Source organism: Microcaecilia unicolor, chromosome 1 (assembly GCF_901765095.1).
Source record: "Microcaecilia unicolor chromosome 1, aMicUni1.1, whole genome shotgun sequence".
NCBI lineage: Eukaryota > Metazoa > Chordata > Amphibia > Gymnophiona > Siphonopidae > Microcaecilia > Microcaecilia unicolor.
The window spans coordinates 214,026,594-214,050,792 of record NC_044031.1 but is presented as its reverse complement, the minus strand read 5'-3'; the positions used below and the strand labels follow the sequence as shown (position 1 = coordinate 214,050,792).

Sequence of the window (24,199 nt, the reverse complement as noted above, 5' to 3'; positions counted from 1 at the left end):
TTACAGTTAAGCCGTGGACACGCACGATGGAGATCAAAAACTCAGGACGAGTTTAGCCCAAGCGATGAGGTGATACATACCACCCAGAGCTATGAGAGAGGATCAGCAGTCGCGCTGCAGAGCAGTGTCTGGGGTCAGAATGCGCGCGACCTCAGCACTCTCACAGGCTCGGATCAGAGAAGTGGCGGAAGGGGCCGTGATGGTTCCCCCCCCCCCAAAAAAAAAAAAAATCTGCCGCAGCAAAGGAAAAAAAACCCCCTCTCTTATCCAAGATCAGCTACAGTAGGGCAAGAAAGGCAAAGATAAGCCAGCCAGCCAAAGCGAGAAATGCTAGTGCTACACTAGTCCAAGCCAAAGCAAGCGGCCGCCCATGGCAGTCTATGACGTCAGCTCACATACCCCAGCCCCGGGATGCGCGCAGGCGAATGCTATGCCTGGAAAAAGCGACTACCATAGGATAAAAAAAAGAGAGAGGAAGGAACCAAAAAGAATAGGGGAAAAGTGGCACGTGACCCTTGTGCGCCTGCGCAGAGATGGTAGTAGGGGGGCGCTGAAATTCAAATGTTAACTGCTGGGAAGGAACTGGAAGTGGAACTAGTAGTATTAAGAGCTAGAGAGGGAGTGGAAGCGAATTTAGATAGTCCGTGCTTTTAGTCTTCCGAGGAGGTTGTGAATTTAGCAACATGGACCCGTTCACCGAGGTGAGAAAACGGGAACTCTGGCTATAGCCATTCTCTCGGTATTCTGTAATTTAAGGTGCTTGACTGCTTTAGAAGACAGTGCTGTCGATTTTGCTCAGTGTTGGTTTTTTTTTGGGAGGGGGTTGGGGAGGGTGAGTAGGGAGCACTTCGTTAGCCTTTAAAACAAAATTTCCACTTTGCTGTTCTGTCTGGTGGTGTGTATTGTCCTTTCTCTTTTTTCACTCCTAGAAATGGAGCTTGGAAACACGGCGGCTTCGTTTGTCTCTAGGCGAGGTGGTGGTGGTTATAAGGCACATATTCTCTCTCTTTTCTCTTCTATCGTGGTAGGGCTGTAGGTGCGTTTTGGGTCTGGTAGGTAGGTGGCTGAGTTTCAGTGGGTGTTAATAGGGATGGGCGAAGAAGCGTCGGCACAGAGCTGCTCTAAGTGGCTCTTGGGGCCAGGGTCGCCTAAATGGATGACAGGGCGACGGTTAGCTAGGAAGCTGTGGCTCATCCCTCCCTAAATACTGTACCGCAGATTCTTCCCCAATGCGATTTTGGAATGCGTATTTATTTCAAAGATGGCAAACTGATTCATATAATTACATTAACATGCGTTTTGCATCTGTTGCCAAGTATTTATTGCGTAACTTGCAGAATAGTAAAAACAGCACAAAAAAAGTGTACAGAGGGGAAGGACGATTTCCAGATTTTGCTGCTGACGATTATTCAGGTCTGCCTTGTAGAGAGCCCAGGGAGTCTTTTAGCTTGAGTTATGTGTAGCAGGTCCCAAAGGAATAAAATGGGACCTGCTGCAGTTAACTCGAGCTAACGTTTAGTAAAAGCACCACCCCCCCACCAATTCGGGGAACGATCTATTTCGTTCTATTTAGTTAACCTAGCTCCTGAATTTTTGTTTTCTCTTTCTGCACCAAGTGCACCATGGCTCACAACTGTGTCTGCCTTTTCTGAAAACACTTTTTTATGTATAACTTTGTAAATTGTTGGTTCGTTCATGCACGATAAAGCTTGAACGTGTGTGTGTGCATAAGTACATAAGTAGTGCCATACTGGGAAAGACCAAAGGTCCATCTAGCCCAGCATCCTGTCACCGACAGTGGCCAATCCAGGTCAAGGGCACCTGGCACGCTCCCCAAACGTAAAAACATTCCAGACAAGTTATACCTAAAAATGCGGAATTTTTCCAAGTCCATTTAATAGCGGTCTATGGACTTGTCCTTTAGGAATCTATCTAACCCCTTTTTAAACTCCGTCAAGCTAACCGCTTGGTTTACAGACTGTCATTCTTTCCTGGTATGTGGTAGAGAAGTTTGATCTGTCAGGGAAGGTAAAACCCAGACCCTCCAGATCCTCAGGTTGTGTAACATGACACATGTTGAATCAAAAGACATCCCTGGCTGTCTGTCAGGCTTACACAAAAAAAATCGTGTTGAAGAAAATACCCGCTTTCCCTATCAAACTAGGTTGTGACACTATATATTGTCCCCTGGAGTCTAAATATGGTAACTAAAGTTGCGTGTGCATAGCTGATTTGTGGGTGCAACTTGATTAATGAGCCAATTGGCACAAATAATTGGCTGTTAACCGATTGGTGTTAATTGGCATTGGTTGGCAGTTAAGTGCATATCGTATTCTATAATGCTGTGGGCGGAACTCTGTAATTTAAAGGGGGCGTGAATAGGGGTGTTCCCAGAACTTGCCTGCATTGTTACAGAATGGACTTGGTTGGCACCTAACTTACGGGCCAGCATTTACACCTGCTTTTCAGCAAGTGTAATTGCTGGTGCCTAAAGTTAGGCATTATTTATACAATAATGCTAAGCACATAAAGGATGTGGATAGAATTAGTGCTTAACATTTTTCAGCATAGATCTTTTTGGTGCCACTTATAGAATCTAGTTCTGAATGGCCAAAATATGATTCTAATGTTTGTATTACCACGTGGTGTTCAAAATATTCTGCGTTCCAACAACTGCTGCTGTAAATCCCACACTTGTTATTCTTACTTTATAGAGGACCTCAGTCTTCCCAGCTTGGCTGTTCATATCAGAAACTCTTTTGCAATAATATTTTCTTACATGCGCTCAAGCTGTTTTCTGGAATTATTTTATTATCACCGGGCCTATATTTGCTATCCAAATTCTTTGCAGAGGTCAGGATTCTAAATCCACTGAATCCACTGAAAAAACTCCCACTCGGAGAAGAAAACCTGATTTCCTGCCCTCCCTGAAACACAGCTTCCCCTTGTGTCAAGCAGAATATTTTCCTGCAACTGATTCTGTCCTACATTTACATTTAATAGGGTTAAATGCAGTGGCTCCCAGCTTTTTGTTTGTAGATCTCTCTATCTCCCCAAACATAAACAGTCTGTACTAGCTTCAGGGTATTCCCGTGAACCGCCAGCTACAAGCTGTTCCGTGAACCACCAATTAACCATATTTCATATAAACAGCATGAGTTTTCTATGAAGGAGGGAAAAAAGTCTAAACCACTACCAAATATTTTTTTGGGGATTTTTTTTTTAAACCTAAGCTCATTTAGCAAAATTAGAGAATCGTAGTAGCAATTCCAATGTGGAAAACCTAGTAATGAAAAAACTCCTGAAGCAGATTTATAGCAAAATGAAGGGTTTTCACATCTAGTGTTATACTGAGAAATTAGAGGAGAATTTTCTAAGTTTCAGAATAAAGCCAACAATTTTTTTATAGCAAATAAAGGAAAGATTTTTGCTACTTGAGCATTTTTTTTAATAGACTTGTGACTGAAATCTACCAGAACTAAAATTTGATGGTTATATTTGATGGTTATATTTAGTAGTGGGTTTCAGAGGTCTGTCATGCTTTTCTAGAATAATCATGGTGTGTTAATATTGTTCCAGCATATCTTAGTTGTGGGTTTTGGATTGTACATTGCATCTAAATATAAAACACATTTTCAGCCAAAGGAAGTGGGAATTTCAATTCAGGGCAGTTTTCTTAAACCAGAGACTTCACAGTCAAGAGAATATTGGTATACATATGCAGGAATATGATTTTTTTGAAATTAAAGCTACAAGCAATACTGGTACTTGTCTAAATATCTCCAGGGATCTTTGGGAAAACTCAATATAGTTCAGATTTTAGTAGACAAGTTGTGGCTAAAATGTCAACACAGTAAGGATAATTTTCTATTTAGTTTCCGGAAATGTAATTTATTAGATCAAATTTGTTATACAAGATTACTAAGTAAACAAGAATCTGGCACTATACAGGGAGTAGCTATTTGACCTAGAAAGTAATTTCTTTGAAATATATTAACTGTAAATGAGTGGCTGCTTTTTATTATTTCAAGAATGCAATTTTCTAAAGAAAAGACTTGCATATGTATACAGGTCAGGTTTATATTGCTGATAGAATATGACACTTTCTCTTCCTTGTCCTTCAATGTTTGACCTATGGGCTTAAGATATAGCCACAAGTAAGGTGACTCTCCTTCATGAACCAGTCCAGCTCTGTGCTTTATTAGCTATAACAGTCTGCCTTGGAATCAAGGTCCTTCCTTTTGTAGTCAAGGAGAGAAGGTGGCATAATTGGTGCCCGGTTTTTGCTGCTTTGTCTATTAATGTCTGCATATCAAATGTCTTTAAACTGACATGCAAGTGCTGCCATGAATAATCTCAGTTCATATATCAGTGCAACATTGAATCTTCAAACAAGGATATAGATCAACTAAACTGAACCATCCAAATGAATTCCTCCGAAAACATAATAAGGGAGAAGGCTCTACTTACTCACATATAGTATACACAGTCTTTCTCACTAAAAACTTGTATAAGGAGGAAAAAGCCTCAACAGACTCCCATTCCAAAATCTTTTTCTTAGATTCAAGGAGTTCTTGCATCATCATTGGCTAAAAAAAACTCTCCTTAATTGCAAAATTATTTAAATCCAATGTGAAAAATGCATCCAAACCTTAACTTGAATGTGCTGAAATGCCTTTTGTAATTCTCCATGATCGATATCCAGCGTTTCGATAGCCTGCTTTAGGACCCGTGGAACTGGAGCCTTACACACTCCAGTGTCTTGGCTGTAAACTCTATAGGCTCTCCTTATGCAAAGTTTTAGTGAGAGTCTGTATATACCATATGTAAGTGATTGAGCCTTTTCCCATATTACGTTTTTGGAGGAATTCATTTGGATGACTCAGTTTAATGCAACATTGAAGTCAGTTAAACTTCATGTAAGCAGTTCAGTTTCTTTAATTGGTTGTAAGGGGCTTGGTGATATTTTGAATGCATTAATTACTTAATCATAGTCTGGGAGATATTCCAAACCATACGCCCTTTATGTTTCTTCTTTATAAAGCAGGTTGAAACTTGAGAGAAGGTAGGGACTACAAATGTAATCTTAAATTTGTTTCAAAAGAATTGTCAGTTGAAGGGAGTGGTGGTCTTTTTAAATAAAGCAAAATTACTGGGTGTTTTTCAGCAGTTCTGAAATTTTTTTTTTTAAAATCTGATCTTAAACTGAGCATCTACCACAAGACAATAGTATGTCACAGTCCAAGCTACTATAAGTTGTGTTGCTTTGTTTGCCTTGCATGTTCTGTTACCTAATTCTTTGCTTTGGGGCATTGCAAAGAATGAAATTGATGTTTAAAGTATTGTTTTAAGAAGTATTTACTTAATAATTTGCAGTTACTGGTAGTAATAATCTTTGTTTGTCTTCTCAGTGTACTTAACAGTGCCAGTAGCCCAGGGCTGTTAATGTGTAGCAAATACAGCAAAAGGAAAACACACACATTTTGGGCGGAAAAGCCATTTTATAGAACAAACATTAAAACAATATTTCATTGCGTCAGCAGCAGATGAATCCAGAAACCAGTGGGGTGTTGTCCGTCTACCAGCAAGTGGAGATAGAGAACTAAATTGCAGAGAGCTATACCATAGTACCAGCCCTGAAGCCAATTAGTATATCTCTATCTCCAGCAGGTGGTGGACGGATCTGTCCCAGCTCCTGAGTTTCTGGATTTTGGAGTCTCCTGGGCTGTTTGCCAGTTGAGACAAGGGGGGTGTGTGGTCTGTGACCCTCTTTGGAGGCATACTGCTCTGCTGTCTCTGCCTCACCCTGTGAATGCTGTTTCTCCCAGTGCTTTAACTGCTTAAACTTCCTCACATTAAAAACAAAAAGCAAGTGCTTTCTTGTCATCAGCAGCAGATGAATCTGTTACGAATGGGTTGTGTCCACCTACCAGCAGGGGGAGATAGAGAACACTGAAAACCATAGTGCCTCTAGGACGGCTAGCTCCATCTGCCTCTCAGTATTTCTCTATCTCCCAGCAGGGTTGGACACAGCTTGTTCAGCTCCTTGAAGATTCTGCCTGGGGTGGCTCCTGTGCTTTTGCCAGTTGTAGCAGGGGTGTTGTGGCTAAGTGGCGCCCACTTTAAAGGCACATAGGTTCGCCCTTTCCCTGCCTTACCCCAGAGGTTACCTGAGGATAGGCCGCAGCCGCCTTCCAAGGGTCAGGTGGTTTTCTCCTCCTCCAGACCTCGCTTTCGTGAAGCTCGAAGGTATTGCCCGGGGCGCTCTGCTGGGTTTACTCAACATGCCCGTTTTCAGCAGAGGAACTCCTTTTGCTCGGACAAACGCTCCGCAGCGGCAGGCTCAAGACCAGGAGTTCAGGGCCGTCCTCCACAATGATGGGACGCCGGTCCACTCCTCCTTTACAGCTGTAGGAGGACGCCTTTCCCTCTTTCTCGAGGAGTGGCCCAAGATTACCTCAGATCAGTGGGTCCTGGATCTGATCAGAGAAGGTTACCGATTGGAATTTGGTGCCCCGGTGAGAGACATGTTTGTGGAGTCCCGATGTGGCACTGCTGTCAAACGGGCGGCGGTAGAGGAGACCTTTCAAGTCTTGTTGCACTTTGGAGCGGTGATCCCTGTGCCTCCCGCCGAACATGGCTGCGCCGTTACTCCATTTATTTTGTGGTGCTGCGAAAAGGCGGGTCTTATTGGCCCATTCTCGACTTAGTCAACAAGTCACTAAGAGTGCGGCATTTTCACATGGAAACCCTGCGCTCTGTCATTGTGGCGGTTCAGCCAGGAGAGTTCCTCGCGTCTCTGGACCTGAAAGAAGCTTACTTGCACATTCCTATATGGCCCCCGCACCAACAGTTCCTCCAGTTTGCGGTGTTGGGAAAACATTTCCAGTTTCGGGCCTTGCCTTTTGACCTCGCCACAGCTCCCCGAACCTTTTCCAAGGTAATGGTGGTAGTAGCTGCCTTTCTCAGGCGCGAGGGTATCCGGGTTCACCCGTACCTCGATGACTGGCTCATCAGAGCGGACTCTGCAGAAGAGTCGTCACGTAGCAGCCAGAGTGGTCTCAGTACTGCAGTCTCTGGGCTGGGTCGTCACCTGACCCCCCTCTCAATCTCTAGAATATTTGTGGGGTCCGGTTCGACATGGCCTCGGGGTTTGTCTTTCTACCCGACCAAAGGCGGTGCAAGCTTCAGAATCAGGTCCGTCTGCTCCTGCGGGTGCCTCGCCTGCAAGCTTGGGACTTTGTCCAGCTGTTGGGGGTCGATGACGGCCACCTTGGAAGTGGTGCCATGGGCGAGAGCGCACATGAGACCTCTGCAGATTGCCCTGCTTCAATGATGGTCTCCTATGTCCCAGGATTATCAATGCAGACTCACGTGGCTCCTTGTGGCCCGACTCAGTATGATACTGAGTGATGCCTCTCAGACAGCATTTTACGGCGAGGAATACCGCTAGCGCTTCCCGATTGGTGCCTGGTGGTAACGGATGCCAGCCTGAAGGGCTGGGGAGCACATTGCCAGGGAAGCTATGCCTAGGGTCTGTGGACACCTGAGGAAACGGGGTGGTCCATCAATCGCTTGGAACTGAGAGCGATATTCCAGGCTCTTCTGGCCTTTCACAAGACTCTGGAGGGACTGGCTGTCAGAGTTCTGTTGGACAACACAACAGCAGTGGCCTACTTAAATTGTCAAGGCGGCACTCAGTGCCAAGCACTGGCCGCAGAGACCGCTCAGATATGCCACTGGGCCAAGCTACATCTGCGGCTTCTGTCAGCAGCTCACATAGCAGGTCAGACCAACGTGCAAGCTGATTTTCTAAGCAGGTATCAAATCGACCCTGCGGAGTGGGAACTGGCAGACGAAGTGTTCCTTCAGATCTGTGCCAAATGGGGAACGCCCCTAGCGAATCTTATGGCCTCAAGCACAAATGCCAAAGTCCCGTCCTTTTTCAGCAGACGGAGAGATCCTCGCTCGGCGGGGTTGGATGCCTTGGCTCAACCCTGGCCTCTCCTGTATGTGTTCCCTCCTTGGCCCTTAATAGGGCGACTCCTGCGAATTCGGCTGCATAAAGGAGTGGTGATCTTCATTGCTGCTGTGAATAAAGGAAAGAAAATTACCAAGGTAAGAACCTAATTTTCCCATATTTTGCTAGTGATACTACATATTAATTTTCTTTACTCCCATATTCAGAAACTGCTTGAACGAACCCGGGCCAGGAGAGAGAATTTACAGAAGAAAATGGCCGATAGGCCCACAACGGCAAGATCTTCAGTGCAGACCAAGAGGATACGAGAACCTCTCTCAGAAACTAATAACCAGCCACCACTGCCTGCTGTAGAAGGTAAAGACATGTACTGACATTCATACAATTTGCTGAGTGATTCATTGACATATATGAACTAGAAAAATTTTAAAATGTGTACTTGCACCTCAATACTATTGCAAATGAATGTCAAAAACTTAATTTTTGTAGTAAACTTAAACCTTTCCTCAAATGGTTTTACATTCCTCCAAGTTTTAGTATAGCCAAAAACTTATTGGGATGACTGGCAAGCTCAGGTTAATGCTTTTACATACAAAAAAAAAATGCAAGGAATCACTTGAGAAACTTGTTCAAAATCTGTAAGGGTGGCTTTTTTATTTTTTGGTTATGAACATGAGTAGCCATACTGGGTCAGACTAGTGGTCCACCTAGCCCACTATCCTGTTTTCCAAACAGTAGCCAAGCCAAGTCACAAGAACCTGGCAGAAACCCAAATCGTGGCAACACTCCATACTACAAATCCCAGGGCAAGCATTTGCTTCCCATGTCTGTCTCAATAGACTATGGACTTTTCCTCCAGGAATTTGTCCAAACCTTTTTTTTTTTTTTTAAACCCAGATGTGCTAACTGCTGTTACCAGCTCCTCTAGCAAAGAGTTCCAGAGCTTAACTACTCGTTGAGTGAAAAATATTTCCTCCTATTTGTTTTAAAAGTATTTTCATGTAACTTCCTCGAGTGTCCCCTAGTCTTTACTTCTACTTGTTCTACACCACTCAGGATTTTGTAGACCTCAATCATATCTCACCTCCTCTGTCTTTTCCAAGCTGAAGAGCCCTAACCTCTTTAGTCTTTCCTCATATGAGAGGCGTTCCATCCCCTTTATCATTTTAGTTGCACTTCTTTGAACCTTTTCTAATTCCGCTTTCCTTGTCACTTGCAGCAGATGAATCCAGAAACTAGTGGGTTAAGTCCGCCAACCAGCAGGTGGAGATAGAGATAAACAAACTAAAGGCAGTGATGCCAGACAGCCAGCTCCTTCCTCAGTTAGTATGTCTCTATCTCAGAAGGTGGTGGACAGCTTTTCTCCAGCTCCTGGCCCCAAGGCCTCTGAGGGTGCTCCTGGGCCGGTGGCCAGTTTGAGCCAGGGATGGCGGACTGGTGGTGTCCCCTTTGGCAGCATACTCAGTTGCTGGGTCCCTGCTGCACCTCAAATTTCCTCTGAACAGGCTTTTGCTGTTCCTTTCCTTCCCTGTTTTTCTGCCTCCTCACTAAAAAAACAAAACAAAAAGAGAATCAAAGAATTTATTTAAAAGAGAAACAGAGAAGCAGGTTTGTGTTGCTGCTGTCCGAGTCCTGTTTTCTGTTGCCTGCTTGTCTGAGCCTGCATCGAAATGGAGTCACAGTTTTTTTTTTTCTTCGGTTCAGCTGTCAGTTCCTGCGCTTTCCTGGTCCGGGGTTAAGTCCTGCTGGGTTCCCATTCGGGGGCAGGCGATGGCAGCGGAGGTGGTAAAACGCTGTTCCCGATGCGGGAAACGGCGTTCGGCGGCAAGCCTTTGCAGCGCGGGGTGCGCTGCTTTTGCGGGACTCGAAGGAGTGTGCTTTCCCGCCCGGAGCCTGCCGATTCTCGCGCCATTTTGCGATCAGTTGCGGAGCCGGCTCTGGTAGCAGTTTTGGGCAAAGCTTCTTCTCCGCTGGTAGGGGAGTTGGGGGGGGGGGGCGTCAGGCACTGTGGGTGGTGGTGCAGGTGCCATGGCTGCAACCTCCTCCGTTGCGGGGGAGGGGTTTTTGCCAGTTAATTTTGCTACTTCATCAGGCGTTTTTGTTGAAAAGGGCCTTGGCCCCCCCCCCCCCCACACACACACACATGCGGCTGTGACAGCTTGGGCCTTTGATTCTCTCAGGGGGGTCTGGGGGTAACCAAGAGATTTTGGGTTTTCCCCCAAAGGATTTCTCCTCCCTTAAAAAGCCTAGACTTTTTTGGGTGTCTGAGGAGGGGTCCTGCATACAGTCGCCTGCAGCTCCCTCCGTGGTGGCTCTCTCGGAGCAGATGGGGGTGGCGGTGTCCTTACTGACCAACCGGAGGACTCTTCCACTGTGAGGATTTTCCTTAAGGAGGAGTTGTCCTCCTTTATCTCTCAGGCTCTGCAAGCCCTGAATATAGAGGACCCTGAGGTTGTGGCTTCTCAAGTGGTCAACCCCAAGATGGGTAGTACCAGACGCTGTTGGCGTCGGCATTCAAAAAAAGAGAGAGCAGGTTTTAAACTAGATATGGGGGAAAGGCCTACAGTCGCACAACAGCGCATGGTTTGGGATAAGGTATTTTGCAAGGATACCTCACTAACAGGGAAGATAGGGTTTCTGGATGGTGAGGTTGCACGAGAGACCATGGTAGGCCAGGTGCCCTTAAATACAACTAAAGATCAGACAAAAGATGGCAAATCAATAGTATCAAGCACTAAGCATCATGCAAACAACAAACATGCTCTGAAATGTCTATATGCAAATGCTAGGAGTCTAATGCCAGGATGAGCAGGTAGACGCAGAAATGATAAAAGAAATCAGCGACGCAAACAAAATGGGCAATGAGATAATAATGGGGGACTTCAATTACCCAAATATAGACTGGGTAAATGTAACATCAGGGCACGCTAGAGAGGTACAATTCCTTGATGAAATCAAGGACAGCTTTACGGAGCAGTTGGTGCAGGAGCCAACGAGAGAAGGAAAAATTCTAGACTTGGTCCTTAGTGGAGCGCATGATCTAGTGAGGGACGTTATGGTACTGGGGCCGCTTGATAACAGTGATCATATGATCAGTTTTGATATCAGCCTTGAAATAACTATACATAGGAAGTCAAATACGTTAGCGTTTAACTTTAAAAAAAGGAGACTATGATAGAATGAGAAGAACGGTAAAAAATAAACTTAGAGGGGCAACTGAGAGGGTAAAAACTGTACAACAGGCATGGATGTTCAAAAATACCATCCTGGAGGCCCAGGCCAAACATATTCCGCAAATTAGAAAAGAAAGACGGAAGTCCAAGAGACAGCTAGCGTGGTTGAAAAGTGAGGTGAAGGAAGCTGTTAGGGCGAAATGCGTTCAGAAAATGGAAGAAGGAACCGTCTGAAAATAACAAGAAGCAGCTTAAGGAGTGTCAAAGTAAATGCAAGGCGCAGATAAAGAAGGCCAAGAGGGCTTACAAACAAAAGATAGCATTAGAGCAAAAAAAAAACATAGTAAAATTTTTTTCGGTATATCAAAAGCAGGAAGCTGGCAAAAGAATCGGTTGGGCCGCTGGATGGCCGAGGGGTAAAAGGGGCGATCAAGGAAGACAGATTAAATGAATTCTTTGCTTCGGTCTTCACCGAGAAAGATTTGGGTGGGATACCGGTGTCTGATATGTTATTTCAAGCGGACGAGTCAGAGAAACTTACTGAATTCACAGTATACCTGGAGGACGTAATGGGTCAGTCAGCAAACTGAAGTGTAGCAAATCTCCTGGACCAGATGGTATTCATCCTAGAGTACTGAGGTGGAGCTACTGTTAGTGATTTGCAATTTATCCTTAAAATCGAGCGTGTTACCGGAAGATTGGAGGGTGGCCAATGTAACGCCGATTTTTTAAAAAGGTTCCAGAGGAGATCCGGGAAATTATAGACCGGTGAGTCTGACGTTGGTGCCGGGCAAAATGGTAGAGGCTATTATAAAGAACAAAATTACAGATCACATCCAAGGACATAGATTACTGACAGTGCCAACTTTGAAGAGATCCTGCAGGGCGGTTATAGATGCTGGTTATTTGCAAATCTGGCAGTATCATGTCCAGCACAAGCATAATGCTTGTTCAAAATTTCAAGTCCGTATCTTTGCATGGAAGTTGTTGCGGTCTGAATAATGGTCCGAATATGTTCCGATGAGTCGCGACCAATTTTGATGCACACTTTTGAGTCAACTTGTTTGACTGGATTTTGCATCCATAATTTTAAAATGTATTTTTTCGGAATTTAGCATCAAAAACTGTACAGGATTTGAATTTTTTAGCCATTCTTATAAATGTGTTTGGATTTTATTAGACCCCAAAAATGGCATTTTGGTAAATGTCGCGCACTCATGGACTGACAACCTTTTAGAAAAGGGGGCCCAGATCTGCAACTATTCCAGTTAGAGACCTCAAATTTTGGGAAACTTCATTTAACACCTGACTCGCACAACAGATAAAATTTAAACAAAATTGGAGACATGATGGTGGGAACTTTTTTAATTTTAGACCTCTTGGCATGGAATGACCCTACTTCCATCACTTATAAATATGTTAAAAAGCAGCGGTCCCAGCACAGAGCCCTGGGGATCCCCACTAACTACCCATCTCCATTTAGAATACTGACCATTTAACCCTACTGTCTGTTTTCTATCTTTTAACCAGTTTTTAATCCACAATAGAACACTACCTCCTATCCCATGACTCTCCAATTTCCTCTGTAGTCGTTCATGAGGTACTTCGTCAAACGCCTTCTGAAAATCCAGATACACAATATCAACCGGCTCCCCTTTATCCACATGTTCACCCCTTCAAAGAAATGTAGATTGGTAAGGCAAGATTTCCTTTCACTAAATCCATGTTATGTCTCATTAATCCATGCTTTTGAATATGCTCTGTACTTTTGTTCTTAATAATAGTCTGTACCATTTTGCTCGGCACCGACGTCAGACTCACCGGTCTATAATTTCCTGGATCTCTTCTGGAACCTTTTTTAGAAATTGGTGTTACATTGGCCACCCTCCAATCTTCCGGTACCATGCTCTATTTTAAGGATAAATTACATATTTCTAACTATTTCCGCAAGCTCATTTTTCAGCTCTATCAGTAATCTGGGATGAATACCATCCGGTCCAAGAGATTTGCTACTCTTCGGTTTGTAGAACTGCCCCATTACATGTGGATAAAGGGGAGCCGGTTGACATTGTGTATCTGGATTTTCAAAAGGCGTTTGACAAGGTATCTCATGAAAGGGTACAGAGGAAATTGGAGGCTCATGGGATAGGAGGAAATGTCCTATTGTGGATTAATAACTGGTTGAAGGATAGGAAACAGAGTGGGGTTAAATGGGCAGTATTCACAATGGAGAAGGGTAGTTAGTGGGGTTCATGAGGGGTCAGTGCTAGGACCGCTGCTTTTTTTTTTCTTGCTTATAATTTTTTTATTTGATTTTTTTTTTTATAATGTGTTAAGTGAAATACAGCCAACAAATATGTAAATTACTATTACAGGAAATACAATTCTTTCCATCACATAATAATACAGATTGGCTTCATTAGACCCCAAATTTATGGGGGGGGGGGGGGGGGGTAGGAATTAGTGAAGATTATTTTTAAATTACAAATAATAATAAAGGAAAATATAATGCCGTTTTTCTCGTATATTTAAACCTCTAGTGTTTCGAGTCCAGAAAAGTTTTCAGCTGTTCAGGAATATAAAACACATATTTTATCTGGTTTAACCTTACAACACATTTACATGGATATGTGAGGAAGGTATCCTCCTAATTCTAATACTAGAGATCTCATAGAAACAATTTTCTCTTTTCCTGAGTAACCTTAGTCACATCAGGATAAAGCCAAATTTTTTGGCCTCCAAACATACGGTTAGCTGATTAAAGTCTCATTATAGAATTTTAAATCTTGCTGGAAAACAAATGAAACAATCAGTGTAGCGTCTCTCTTTCTGAAACATCTTCCAGTGACTGTTCCAAAATTGCTGTAATATTTTGCAATTCTGTAGATTTTTCACCTTCTGCTTTTTACATTGTACTTGGTATGTAATAAATTTTATTCAGTGGAAGAATTGCTTCTTGCGGAAAATTTGAATTTTCTTTCAAAAATCTGGTAAACATATCTAATGGGGAAACCCCCAAAAGTTTAGGAAAGTTGAGCAGACGGAGATTCAATCTCCTATTAAAGTTCTCCATTTGTTCTATCTATCTTATTTCAGCATTATCTTTTATTACGGCCCGCTTAAATTCATTAGTTTCTGTAGTCTCTTTCTGTAATGTCTCTATTTTCAAGGAAAAATCTTGTTTAATCAAAACTAAAGAGTCCTTCACTTCCTGTACATTTAAAGACAAAACTTTTACCTCAGCTGAGGATTGTCACAAGGTTTACTCCATGTCTAACAACTTCAGCCAAATCTCATCCAGGCTAGCCTCCGTTTGTAGTCCTGCAACCGATGGTATCGCCGCTAAGTCAGATTCCCCACTGGGCTCCCCAGAATCACCCTTTCCAGGTTCCGGTAGAAACCCTGTTCGACTCGCTGATGTTGCTGGGCATGGAGGGGTCATAGAGTTTGGCGGAGGAGAGAGAGATGTTTCCTGTTACAGCGGGGGAGCCGCTTCACCGGCTCCTCCCGCTATAGAGTCCGTCCCGCCAAGCCGAGAGAGAGCAGGCAAGAAGCGTTCCAGGCCTGGTCTCGAGGGCGTGGATGTCCCGGTAGGTGGGGGGAACCACTCGAACAGTCCCTTTCCGTTTCGTATGGGGCATATTGTAAGAAGAAAATTGCGTTTGTCAAGAACAAGATTGGAGCTCGCTCACAACGCGACCGCTTACGGCGCCATCTTGACACGCCCCCCAGGACCGCTGCTTTTTAATATATTTATAAATGATTTAGAGATGGGAGTAACCAGCGGGGTAATTAAATTTGCTGATGACACAAAGTTATTCAAAGTCGTTAACTTGCAAGAGGATTGTGAAAAATTACAGAAGAACTTTACGAGACTGGGAGGCTAAATGGCGGATGATGTTTAATGTGAACAAGTGCAAGGTGATGTATGTGGGGGGAAAAAGAACCTGAATTATAGCTATGTCATGCAAGGTTCCACATTAGGAGTTACGGACCAAGAAAGGGATCTGGGTGTCGTCTTTGATGGTACGTTGAAACCTTCTGCTCAGTGTGCTGCTGCGGCTAGGAAAGCGAATAGACTGTTGGGTATTATTAGGAAAGGTATGGAAAACAGGTGTGAGGATGTTATAATGCCGTTGTATCAATTCATGGTGCGACCGCACCTTGAGTATTGTGTTCAATTCTGGTTGCCGCATCTCAGGAAAGATATAGTAGAATTGGAAAAGGTGCAGTGAAGGGCGACTAAAATGATAGCAGGGATGGGATGACTTCCCTATGAAGAATGACTAAGGAGGCTAGGGCTTTTCAGCTTGGAGAAGAGACGGCTGAGGGGAGACATGATAGAGGTATGTAAAATAATGAGTGGAGTGGAACAGGTGGATGTGAAGCGTTCACGCTTTCCAAAAATACTAGGACTAGGGGGCATGCGATGAAACTACAGTGTAGTAAATTTAAAACAAATAGGAGAAAATTTTGATCCACCCAACGCGTGATTAAACTCTGGAATTCCTTGTTGGAGAACGTAGTGAAGGCGGTTAGCTTGGCAGAGTTTAAAAAGGAGTTGGACGGTTTCCTAAAGGACAAGTCCATAGACCGCTACTATATGGATTTGGGAAAAATCCACAATTTTGGGAATAAAATGTATAAAATGTTCGTACGTTTGGGTAGCTTGCCAGGTGCCCTTGACCTGGTTTGGCCGCTGTTGGGGACGGGATTCTGGGCTCGATGGACCTTTGGTCTTTTCCCAGTATGGCATTACTTATGACCTTCTAAGGCCTTTCAGGGACATGAAGCTATTGAAGAGTTGATTTCGGCCCAGTGGGCGGATCCGGATGGGGGGCTGAAAGTAGCCAGGCCTATGGCCAGGCTGTATCTGGTTTCAGCGGACCGTTTAGAGCACTTTGCTCTACCTAGGGTGTATGCCCAGGCAGGAGAGGACTTTCCCCTTTCTTCTTCCACTGCTTTGGTATCGACAATACTGAAGTTAAGGTGGCTGCGCATTACCACATATAGTAAACTTCTGAAGTTCTCTCTATCTCCACCTGCTGGTAGAGGGACATAACCCACAAGTCTCTGGATTGATCTGTTGGGACTAATGAAAAGAAAATGATCAGATAAGGACTAATTTTATCTTGACTTCAGTAACTGTCTCATATAATTGTGACTGACCATCGTGTGAAACCTGAAGTCGGGTTGGGTATAATAATGCAAATTTTATTCGCTTGGTAAATAGTTCTGAACATACTGGTGCAAATTCTCTGTGCTGAGCAACCACTGCTGCAGAATAGTCTTGAAAACAGAATTTTTTAATTTTCATATTTTCATATTACATGGATTTTTCAGATCGCAAGTGTCATGGAACACCTAGCACCCACCTGGGGCTAACCCTATGGCCACTTAGAGGGTCTGTCCCTAGCACTGTTCAGGCCTTCCTGTGCATGTGCTGTATAGCGACATACTCCTCCCACCGACACTGACTGGGTCCCGCTTTCCTCTGGGCGAGTCTCCCATTCTTGTTTTTCCACGGTGATTTTTAGGACACTGGGGTCACAGTTCATAGAAAGCACCCACAAACCTAAACCACAAACCACCAGAACAATAGAGCTAATAAACTAAGGTTTATTATCAAAGTGGAAGAGTGAACAAGGGAAAAAATAAAGGTGAAGTCAGCAATCAATAACAGGTAACTGAATAAGTATCAATATGTCATTACCTGGGTAGCACCTGGGGAGTTTCAGGAAAATAACTGCTGACAGGTGTAAACAGGGTCTCAGGGCAGAGATGCTTACCCTCTGCACTCAAATCCAGTATCTCCTGGCTTGATTTGAACTCCAGGGCCAATCGGAGCCCCAGAGAACGAACTTTGATCTGTCCAGTGGCACTGCAGGTTGCCTTACCACAGAGCTTAAACTGAAAAAGAAAATAGTATTTTCTGCAACTACTTTAAAACATAAAGCAAACACCACCTGCTGGCCAAACAAGAGAAGTACACTGCATGAAAAGATAAATACAATTCTCCGAGGACAAGCAGGCTGCTTGTTCTCACTGATGGGTGACGTCCACGGCAGCCCCTCCAATCGGAAACTTCACTAGCAAAGTCCTTTGCTAGCCCTCGCGCGCCCGCGCGCACCGCGCATGCGCGGCCGTCTTCCCGCCCGAAACCGGCTCGAGCCGGCCAGTCTTCTTTTGTCCGCACTCGGTACGGTCGTGTTTTCGCCGTGTCGAGCCCCGGAAAGTCGACCTCGCGCGTCCAATTTGTTTGAACGTGTTTTTTCCCTTCGGGAAAGCTTTGTCCTAGTCGGGAAGTGCTCCGGAAACCCCCCGCCGGGTTTCGTGTAAATCCTCCCCGTACTTCCAGCTTTTTTGCCCCGGTAAGTTTTCTTTCGTCGTCGGGGTAGGCCTTTTTTCGGCCTCGGTCGAGATTTTTTCTCCCTCTAAATTTGGTGCTTCGAATTTCGCCATTTCGGCTTTTGATTTCGCCGGCGTGATTTTTCCGCCCATGACATCGAAGCCTTCCAGCGGCTTCAAGAAGTGCACCCAGTGCGCCCGGGTTATCTCGCTCACTGATCGACACTCGTCGTGTCTTCAGTGTCTGGGGGCCGAGCACCGCCCTCAGAACTGCAGTCTGTGTTCCCTGCTTCAAAGGCGGACTCAGGTAGCGAGACTAGCCCAGTGGAACGTGTTGTTCTCGGGCTCTTCGTCGGCATCGGCACCGGGATCTTCGAGTGCATCGACGTCGTCAGCGTCCAGACCATCTTTCTCGGCCGCCCCTGCATCGAGTGCATCGAGGCATCGGGCCTCTGCATCGGCGCCGAGACATCGGATAGCTGCATCGACGTCGGTGGTACCAGGACCTCGTCTGCTGATGTCGTCGGACGGTGGTGCATCGGGTGGAGTGCAGGTGAGGGCTGTCCATTCCCCTGCTGGTGGCGGTGAGCCCTCGGGTGGGTCTCCGCCTACCCTGAGGGCTCCTGCGGTACAGCCCCCCGAGATCGACCTTCTTCAGTCTCGGCCCCGAGGAAGCGACGGGTGGATTCGACGTCCTCCTCGTCGGTGCCGGGGAGCTCCGGTGACATGCTTCGGAAGAAATCGAAGAAGCATCGACACCGGTCTCCTCCCCGTGTCGGCACCGAGAGCTCTGGGTCGCCGAGGGATTCGGCACCCAGCAGGCATCGGCACCGAGAGGACCGCTCACCCTCTGTTCAGGAGGTGTCGATGCGCTCCGCTCTGGACAGCCCGGAACAGCCTCCACGCCCGGAACAGGTACTGACGTCGACGCCTGCATCGACCTCTCAGCCTTTCTCTGCAGCCGCTCTAAACGAGAGCCTCCGGGCCGTTCTCCCAGAGATTCTGGGAGAGCTGTTGCGCCCTACCCCTCCGGTACCGGCGGTGCTTGCGCCACCGGTACCGTCGAGCGTGGCGCCGGCTGGCCCATCGCCCAGGTTGAGGTCCCCGACGTCGGTACCCGCGTGCGGTACCGACCGCGGCCACCTCCCAGGAAGGCTCCCCGACTACGTCGGCGGAGGGAGCTTCGCCGATGCGGGCGAGGGAGTCTACCTCTCGACGCCCCCATCGTGGACAGGGTTCCACGGAGTCGAGCAGGGCGAGGTTGCAGACACAGGTCCGTGAACTTGTGTCTGACACCGAGGGTGAGGCCTCGTGGGAGGAAGAGGAAGATCCCAGATATTTCTCTGACGAGGAGTCTGGGGGTCTTCCGTCTGATCCCACTCCCTCTCCTGAGAGACAGCTTTCTCCTCCCGAGAGTCTGTCTTTTGCCTCCTTTGTCCGGGAGATGTCTACGGCCATCCCCTTCCCGGTGGTTGTGGAGGACGAGCCCAGGGCTGAAATGTTTGAGCTCCTGGACTATCCTTCTCCACCTAAGGAAGCGTCCACTGTTCCCTTGCACCATGTCCTGAAGAAGACATTGCTTGCGAACTGGACCAAACCATTAACTAATCCCCACATTCCCAAGAAGATCGAGTCCCAGTACCGGATCCATGGGGACCCAGAGCTGATGCGCACTCAGTTGCCTCATGACTCTGGAGTTGTGGATTTGGCCCTAAAGAAGGCTAAGAGTTCTAGGGAACATGCTTCGGCGCCCCCGGGCAAGGACGCTAGAACCTTAGACTCCTTTGGGAGGAAGGCCTACCATTCCTCTATGCTCGTGTCCAAGATCCAGTCTTACCAGCTCTACACGAGCATACACATGCGGAATAATGTGCGGCAGTTGGCGGGCTTGGTTGATGCTCTTCCCCCTGAGCAAGCCAAGCCTTTTCAGGAGGTGGTCAGGCAGCTGAAGGCGTGCAGAAAATTCCTGGCCAGAGGAGTTTATGACACTTTTGATGTTGCGTCCAGGGCCGCTGCTCAAGGTGTGGTGATGCGCAGGCTCTCATGGCTGCGTGCCGCCGACCTGGAGAATAGAGTCCAGCAGCGGATTACGGACTTGCCTTGCCGTGCGGATAACATTTTTGGCGAAAAAGTCGAGCAGGTGGTAGAGTCTCTCCACCAGCGGGACACCGCATTCGACAAGTTCGCCCGCCGGCAGCCTTCAGCTTCTACCTCTACAGGTAGACGATTTTTCGGGGGAAGGAAGACTGTTCCCTATACTTCTGGCAAGCGTAGGTACAATCCTCCTTCCCGACAGCCTGCGGCCCAGGCTAAGCCCCAGCGCGCTCGCTCTCGTCAGCAGCGTGCGAATCAGCAAGGCCCCGCGGCTCCCCAGCAAAAGCAAGGGGCGAGCTTTTGACTGGCTCCAGCAGAGCATAGCCGACATCCAAGTGTCAGTGCCGGGCGACCTGCCTGTCGGAGGGAGGTTGAAAGCTTTTCACCAAAGGTGGCCTCTTATAACCTCCGATCAGTGGGTTCTCCAAATAGTCCGGCAAGGATACACCCTCAATTTGGCCTCTCAACCTCCAAATTGTCCACCGGGAGCTCAGTCCTACAGCTTCCAGCACAAGCAGGTACTTGCAGAGGAACTCTCCGCCCTTCTCAGCGCCAATGCGGTCGAGCCCGTGCCATCCGGGCAAGAAGGGCTGGGGTTCTATTCCAGGTACTTCCTTGTGGAAAAGAAAACAGGGGGGATGCGTCCCATCCTAGACCTAAGGGCCCTGAACAAATATCTCGTAAAAGAAAAGTTCAGGATGCTTTCCCTGGGCACCCTTCTCCCCATGATTCAGCAAAACGATTGGCTATGCTCTCTGGACTTGAAGGATGCCTACACACACATCCCGATACTGCCAGCTCACAGACAGTATCTGCGATTTCAGCTGGGCACACGCCACTTCCAGTACTGTGTGCTACCCTTTGGGCTCGCCTCTGCGCCCAGGGTGTTCACAAAGTGCCTAGCTGTGGTAGCAGCGGCGCTTCGCAGGCTGGGGGTGCACGTGTTCCCATATCTCGACGATTGGCTGGTGAAGAACACATCCGAGGCAGGAGCCCTGCAGTCCATGCAGATGACTATTCGCCTCCTGGAGCTACTGGGGTTTGTGATAAATTACCCAAAGTCCCATCTTCTCCCAGTGCAGAAACTCGAATTCATCGGAGCCCTGCTGGATTCTCGGACGGCTCGCGCCTATCTCCCAGAGGCGAGGGCCAACAACTTGTTGTCCCTCGTCTCGCGGGTGCGAGCGTCCCAGCAGATCACAGCTCGGCAGATGTTGAGATTGCTGGGCCACATGGCCTCCACAGTTCATGTGACTCCCATGGCCCGCCTTCACATGAGATCTGCTCAATGGACCCTAGCCTCCCAGTGGTATCAGGCCGCCGGGGGTCTAGAGGACGTGATCCACCTGTCCACGAGTTTTCTCGAATCCCTGTATTGGTGGACGATTTGCTCCAATTTGACTCTGGGACGTCCCTTCCAAATTCCTCAGCCACAAAAAGTGCTGACCACGGATGCGTCTCTCCTGGGATGGGGAGCTCATGTCGATGGGCTTCACACCCAAGGAAGGTGGTCCCTCCAAGAAAGCGATCTACAGATCAATCTTCTGGAGTTGCGAGCGATCTGGAACGCTCTGAAGGCTTTCAGAGATCGGCTGTCCCACCAAATTATCCAAATTCAGACAGACAATCAGGTTGCCATGTACTATGTCAACAAGCAGGGGGGCACCGGATCTCGCCCCCTGTGTCAGGAAGCCGTCAGCATGTGGCTCTGGGCTCGCCGTCAAGGCATGGTGCTCCAAGCCACATATCTGGCAGGCGTAAACAACAGTCTGGCCGACAGGTTGAGCAGGATTATGCAACCTCACGAGTGGTCGCTCAATTCCCGTGTGGTGCGACAGATCTTCCAGGCGTGGGGCACCCCCCTGGTGGATCTCTTCGCATCTCAAGTGAACCACAAGGTCCCTCAGTTCTGTTCCAGGCTTCAGGCTCACGGCAGACTGGCGTCGGATGCCTTCCTCCTGGATTGGGGGGAAGGTCTGCTGTATGCTTATCCTCCCATTCCTCTGGTGGGGAAGACTTTGTTGAAACTCAAGCAAGACCGAGGCACCTTGATTCTGATTGCTCCCTTTTGGCCGCGTCAGATCTGGTTCCCTCTTCTTCTGGAGTTATCCTCCGAAGAACCGTGGAGATTGGAGTGTTTTCCGACCCTCATCACGCAGGACGAAGGGGCTCTGCTGCATCCCAACCTCCAGTCCCTGGCTCTCACGGCCTGGATGTTGAGGGCGTAGACTTTGCCTCTTTGGGTCTGCCAGAGGGTGTCTCCCGCATCTTGCTTGCTTCCAGGAAAGACTCCACTAAGAGAAGTTACTTCTTTCATTGGAGGAGGTTTGCCGTCTGGTGTGACAGCAAGGCCCTAGATCCTCGCTCTTGTCCTACACAGACCCTGCTTGAATACCTTCTCCACTTGTCTGAGTCTGGTCTGAAGACCAACTCCGTAAGGGTTCACCTTAGTGCAATCAGTGCATACCATTACCAAGTGGAAGGTAAGCCGATCTCAGGACAGCCTTTAGTTGTTCGCTTCATGAGAGGTTTGCTTTTGTCAAAGCCCCCTGTCAAGCCTCCTACAGTGTCATGGGATCTCAATGTCGTTCTCACCCAGCTGATGAAACCTCCTTTCGAGCCACTGAATTCCTGCCATCCGAAGTACTTGACCTGGAAGGTCATTTTCTTGGTGGCAGTTACCTCGGCTCGTAGAGTCAGTGAGCTTCAGGCCCTGGTAGCCCAGGCCCCTTACACCAAATTTCATCACAACAGAGTAGTCCTCCGCACTCACCCTAAGTTTCTGCCAAAGGTTGTGTCGGAGTTCCATCTGAACCAGTCAATTGTCTTGCCAACATTCTTTCCCCGTCCTCATTCCTGCCCTGCTGAACGTCAGCTGCACACATTGGACTGCAAGAGAGCATTGGCCTTCTATCTGGAGCGGACACAGCCCCACAGACAGTCCGCCCAATTGTTTGTTTCTTTTGATCCCAACAAGAGGGGAGTGGCTGTAGGGAAACGCACCATATCCAATTGGCTAGCAGATTGCATTTCCTTCACTTACGCCCAGGCTGGGCTGGCTCTTGAGGGTCATGTCACGGCTCATAATGTTAGAGCCATGGCAGCGTCGGTAGCCCACTTGAAGTCAGCCACCATGGAGGAAATTTGCAAAGCTGCGACGTGGTCATCTGTCCACACATTCACATCTCATTACTGCCTGCAGCAGGATACCCGACGTGACAGTCGGTTCGGGCAGTCAGTTCTTCAGAACCTGTTTGGGCTTTAGGATCCAACTCCACCCCCCGAGGGCCCTGTTTGTTCTGTTCCAGGCTACACTCTCAGTTAGTTGGTAAATTTTTTAGGTCAATCTCAGTTATGTCCTCGCCGTTGCGAGGCCCAATTGACCAATGTTGTTGTTTTGAGTGAGCCTGGGGGCTAGGGATACCCCATCAGTGAGAACAAGCAGCCTGCTTGTCCTCGGAGAAAGCGAATGCTACATACCTGTAGAAGGTATTCTCCGAGGACAGCAGGCTGATTGTTCTCACCAACCCGCCCGCCTCCCCTTTGGAGTTGTCTTCCCTTGAAGTGTATTGTCTTGCTACATACTGGACTGGCCGGCTCGAGCCGGTTTCGGGCGGGAAGACGGCCGCGCATGCGCGGTGCGCGCGGGCGCGCGAGGGCTAGCAAAGGACTTTGCTAGTGAAGTTTCCGATTGGAGGGGCTGCCGTGGACGTCACCCATCAGTGAGAACAATCAGCCTGCTGTCCTCGGAGAATACCTTCTACAGGTATGTAGCATTCGCTTTCACAGGTTTGAAAGCCATGTGTTTCACCACTGCAAGGCTTGCAGTATTGTTGCTTTATGTGCATAGTTAAAGACCTTCAGAATCACCATGTGTGGGTGAGATCCCTCTGGGCCTTTTGGACCTAACATATAAGCCTTCTCAACATGAATTTGCCCATAGTGGGTGCTCAACTGCAATATTTGTGGAAGCCATGCTTCTAAAAATCCCAGTAGTTATCTTTCAAGGATACATTCTGACAACCCCACCAAAGGAAAATTTCTTCAAACTCTGTTTTGAGCTGATTGACCTTCTGTTGCCTGTTTTCACTTTTATTTTGTTTAGTTACTAATGGTTGCAATTTATCCTCCAAGGTGCTCATTGTTCAGAGTGTCATCCAACTCCAGCCCCATGCTATTAAGCCATTCATGCACTGAATTGATTTTATTGAAGAATTGTTGGAGCTTTTTATCTATCGCTGCTTCAACAGCCACTGACACCTCTGATATTGGCAGTCCTGGCTGAGCTCACCTTGGCCTCAGGTTTACCACATTTCTGATCCTTTCGGATGAATTTCGATGCCATGAGAGGGCTAACTACCTTCAAAACTCCTAAAAAGAACAACCCCCCCCCCCCCCAAAAAAAAAAAAAAAAAAAAAAAAAAAAAAAATAACTGGCACCACAGGTATGTTGATCAACCGAATCAGCCAAGACTGCAGTTCAGTGCAAAAAAACCCACAAGGGATTGAAATATTAGTGAAGCGGGGAAAGGAGCAGAGCTGTTCAGCATCTGATCGATCTCATGGCGCCATTGGCAGTCCTAATTTCTTTGCTGTAGGTGCT

The 24,199-nt window shown here is 47.2% G+C and overlaps 1 protein-coding gene across 2 annotated transcripts in view; it reads left to right on the top strand.

Annotated features, from left to right (window-relative positions):
* The first annotated feature begins 580 nt into the window (after positions 1–580).
* ANLN (anillin actin binding protein) overlaps positions 581–24,199 on the top strand; it is a 287,028-nt gene continuing 263,409 nt past the window's right edge. For both annotated transcript variants that reach the window (XM_030204140.1, XM_030204129.1), the window contains exons 1-2: positions 581–701; positions 8,188–8,338. In XM_030204140.1, coding sequence (XP_030060000.1) covers positions 684–701; positions 8,188–8,338 — 169 coding nt within the window. In that variant the 5' untranslated portion in view covers positions 581–683. The remainder of the gene's footprint in view (positions 702–8,187; positions 8,339–24,199) is intronic.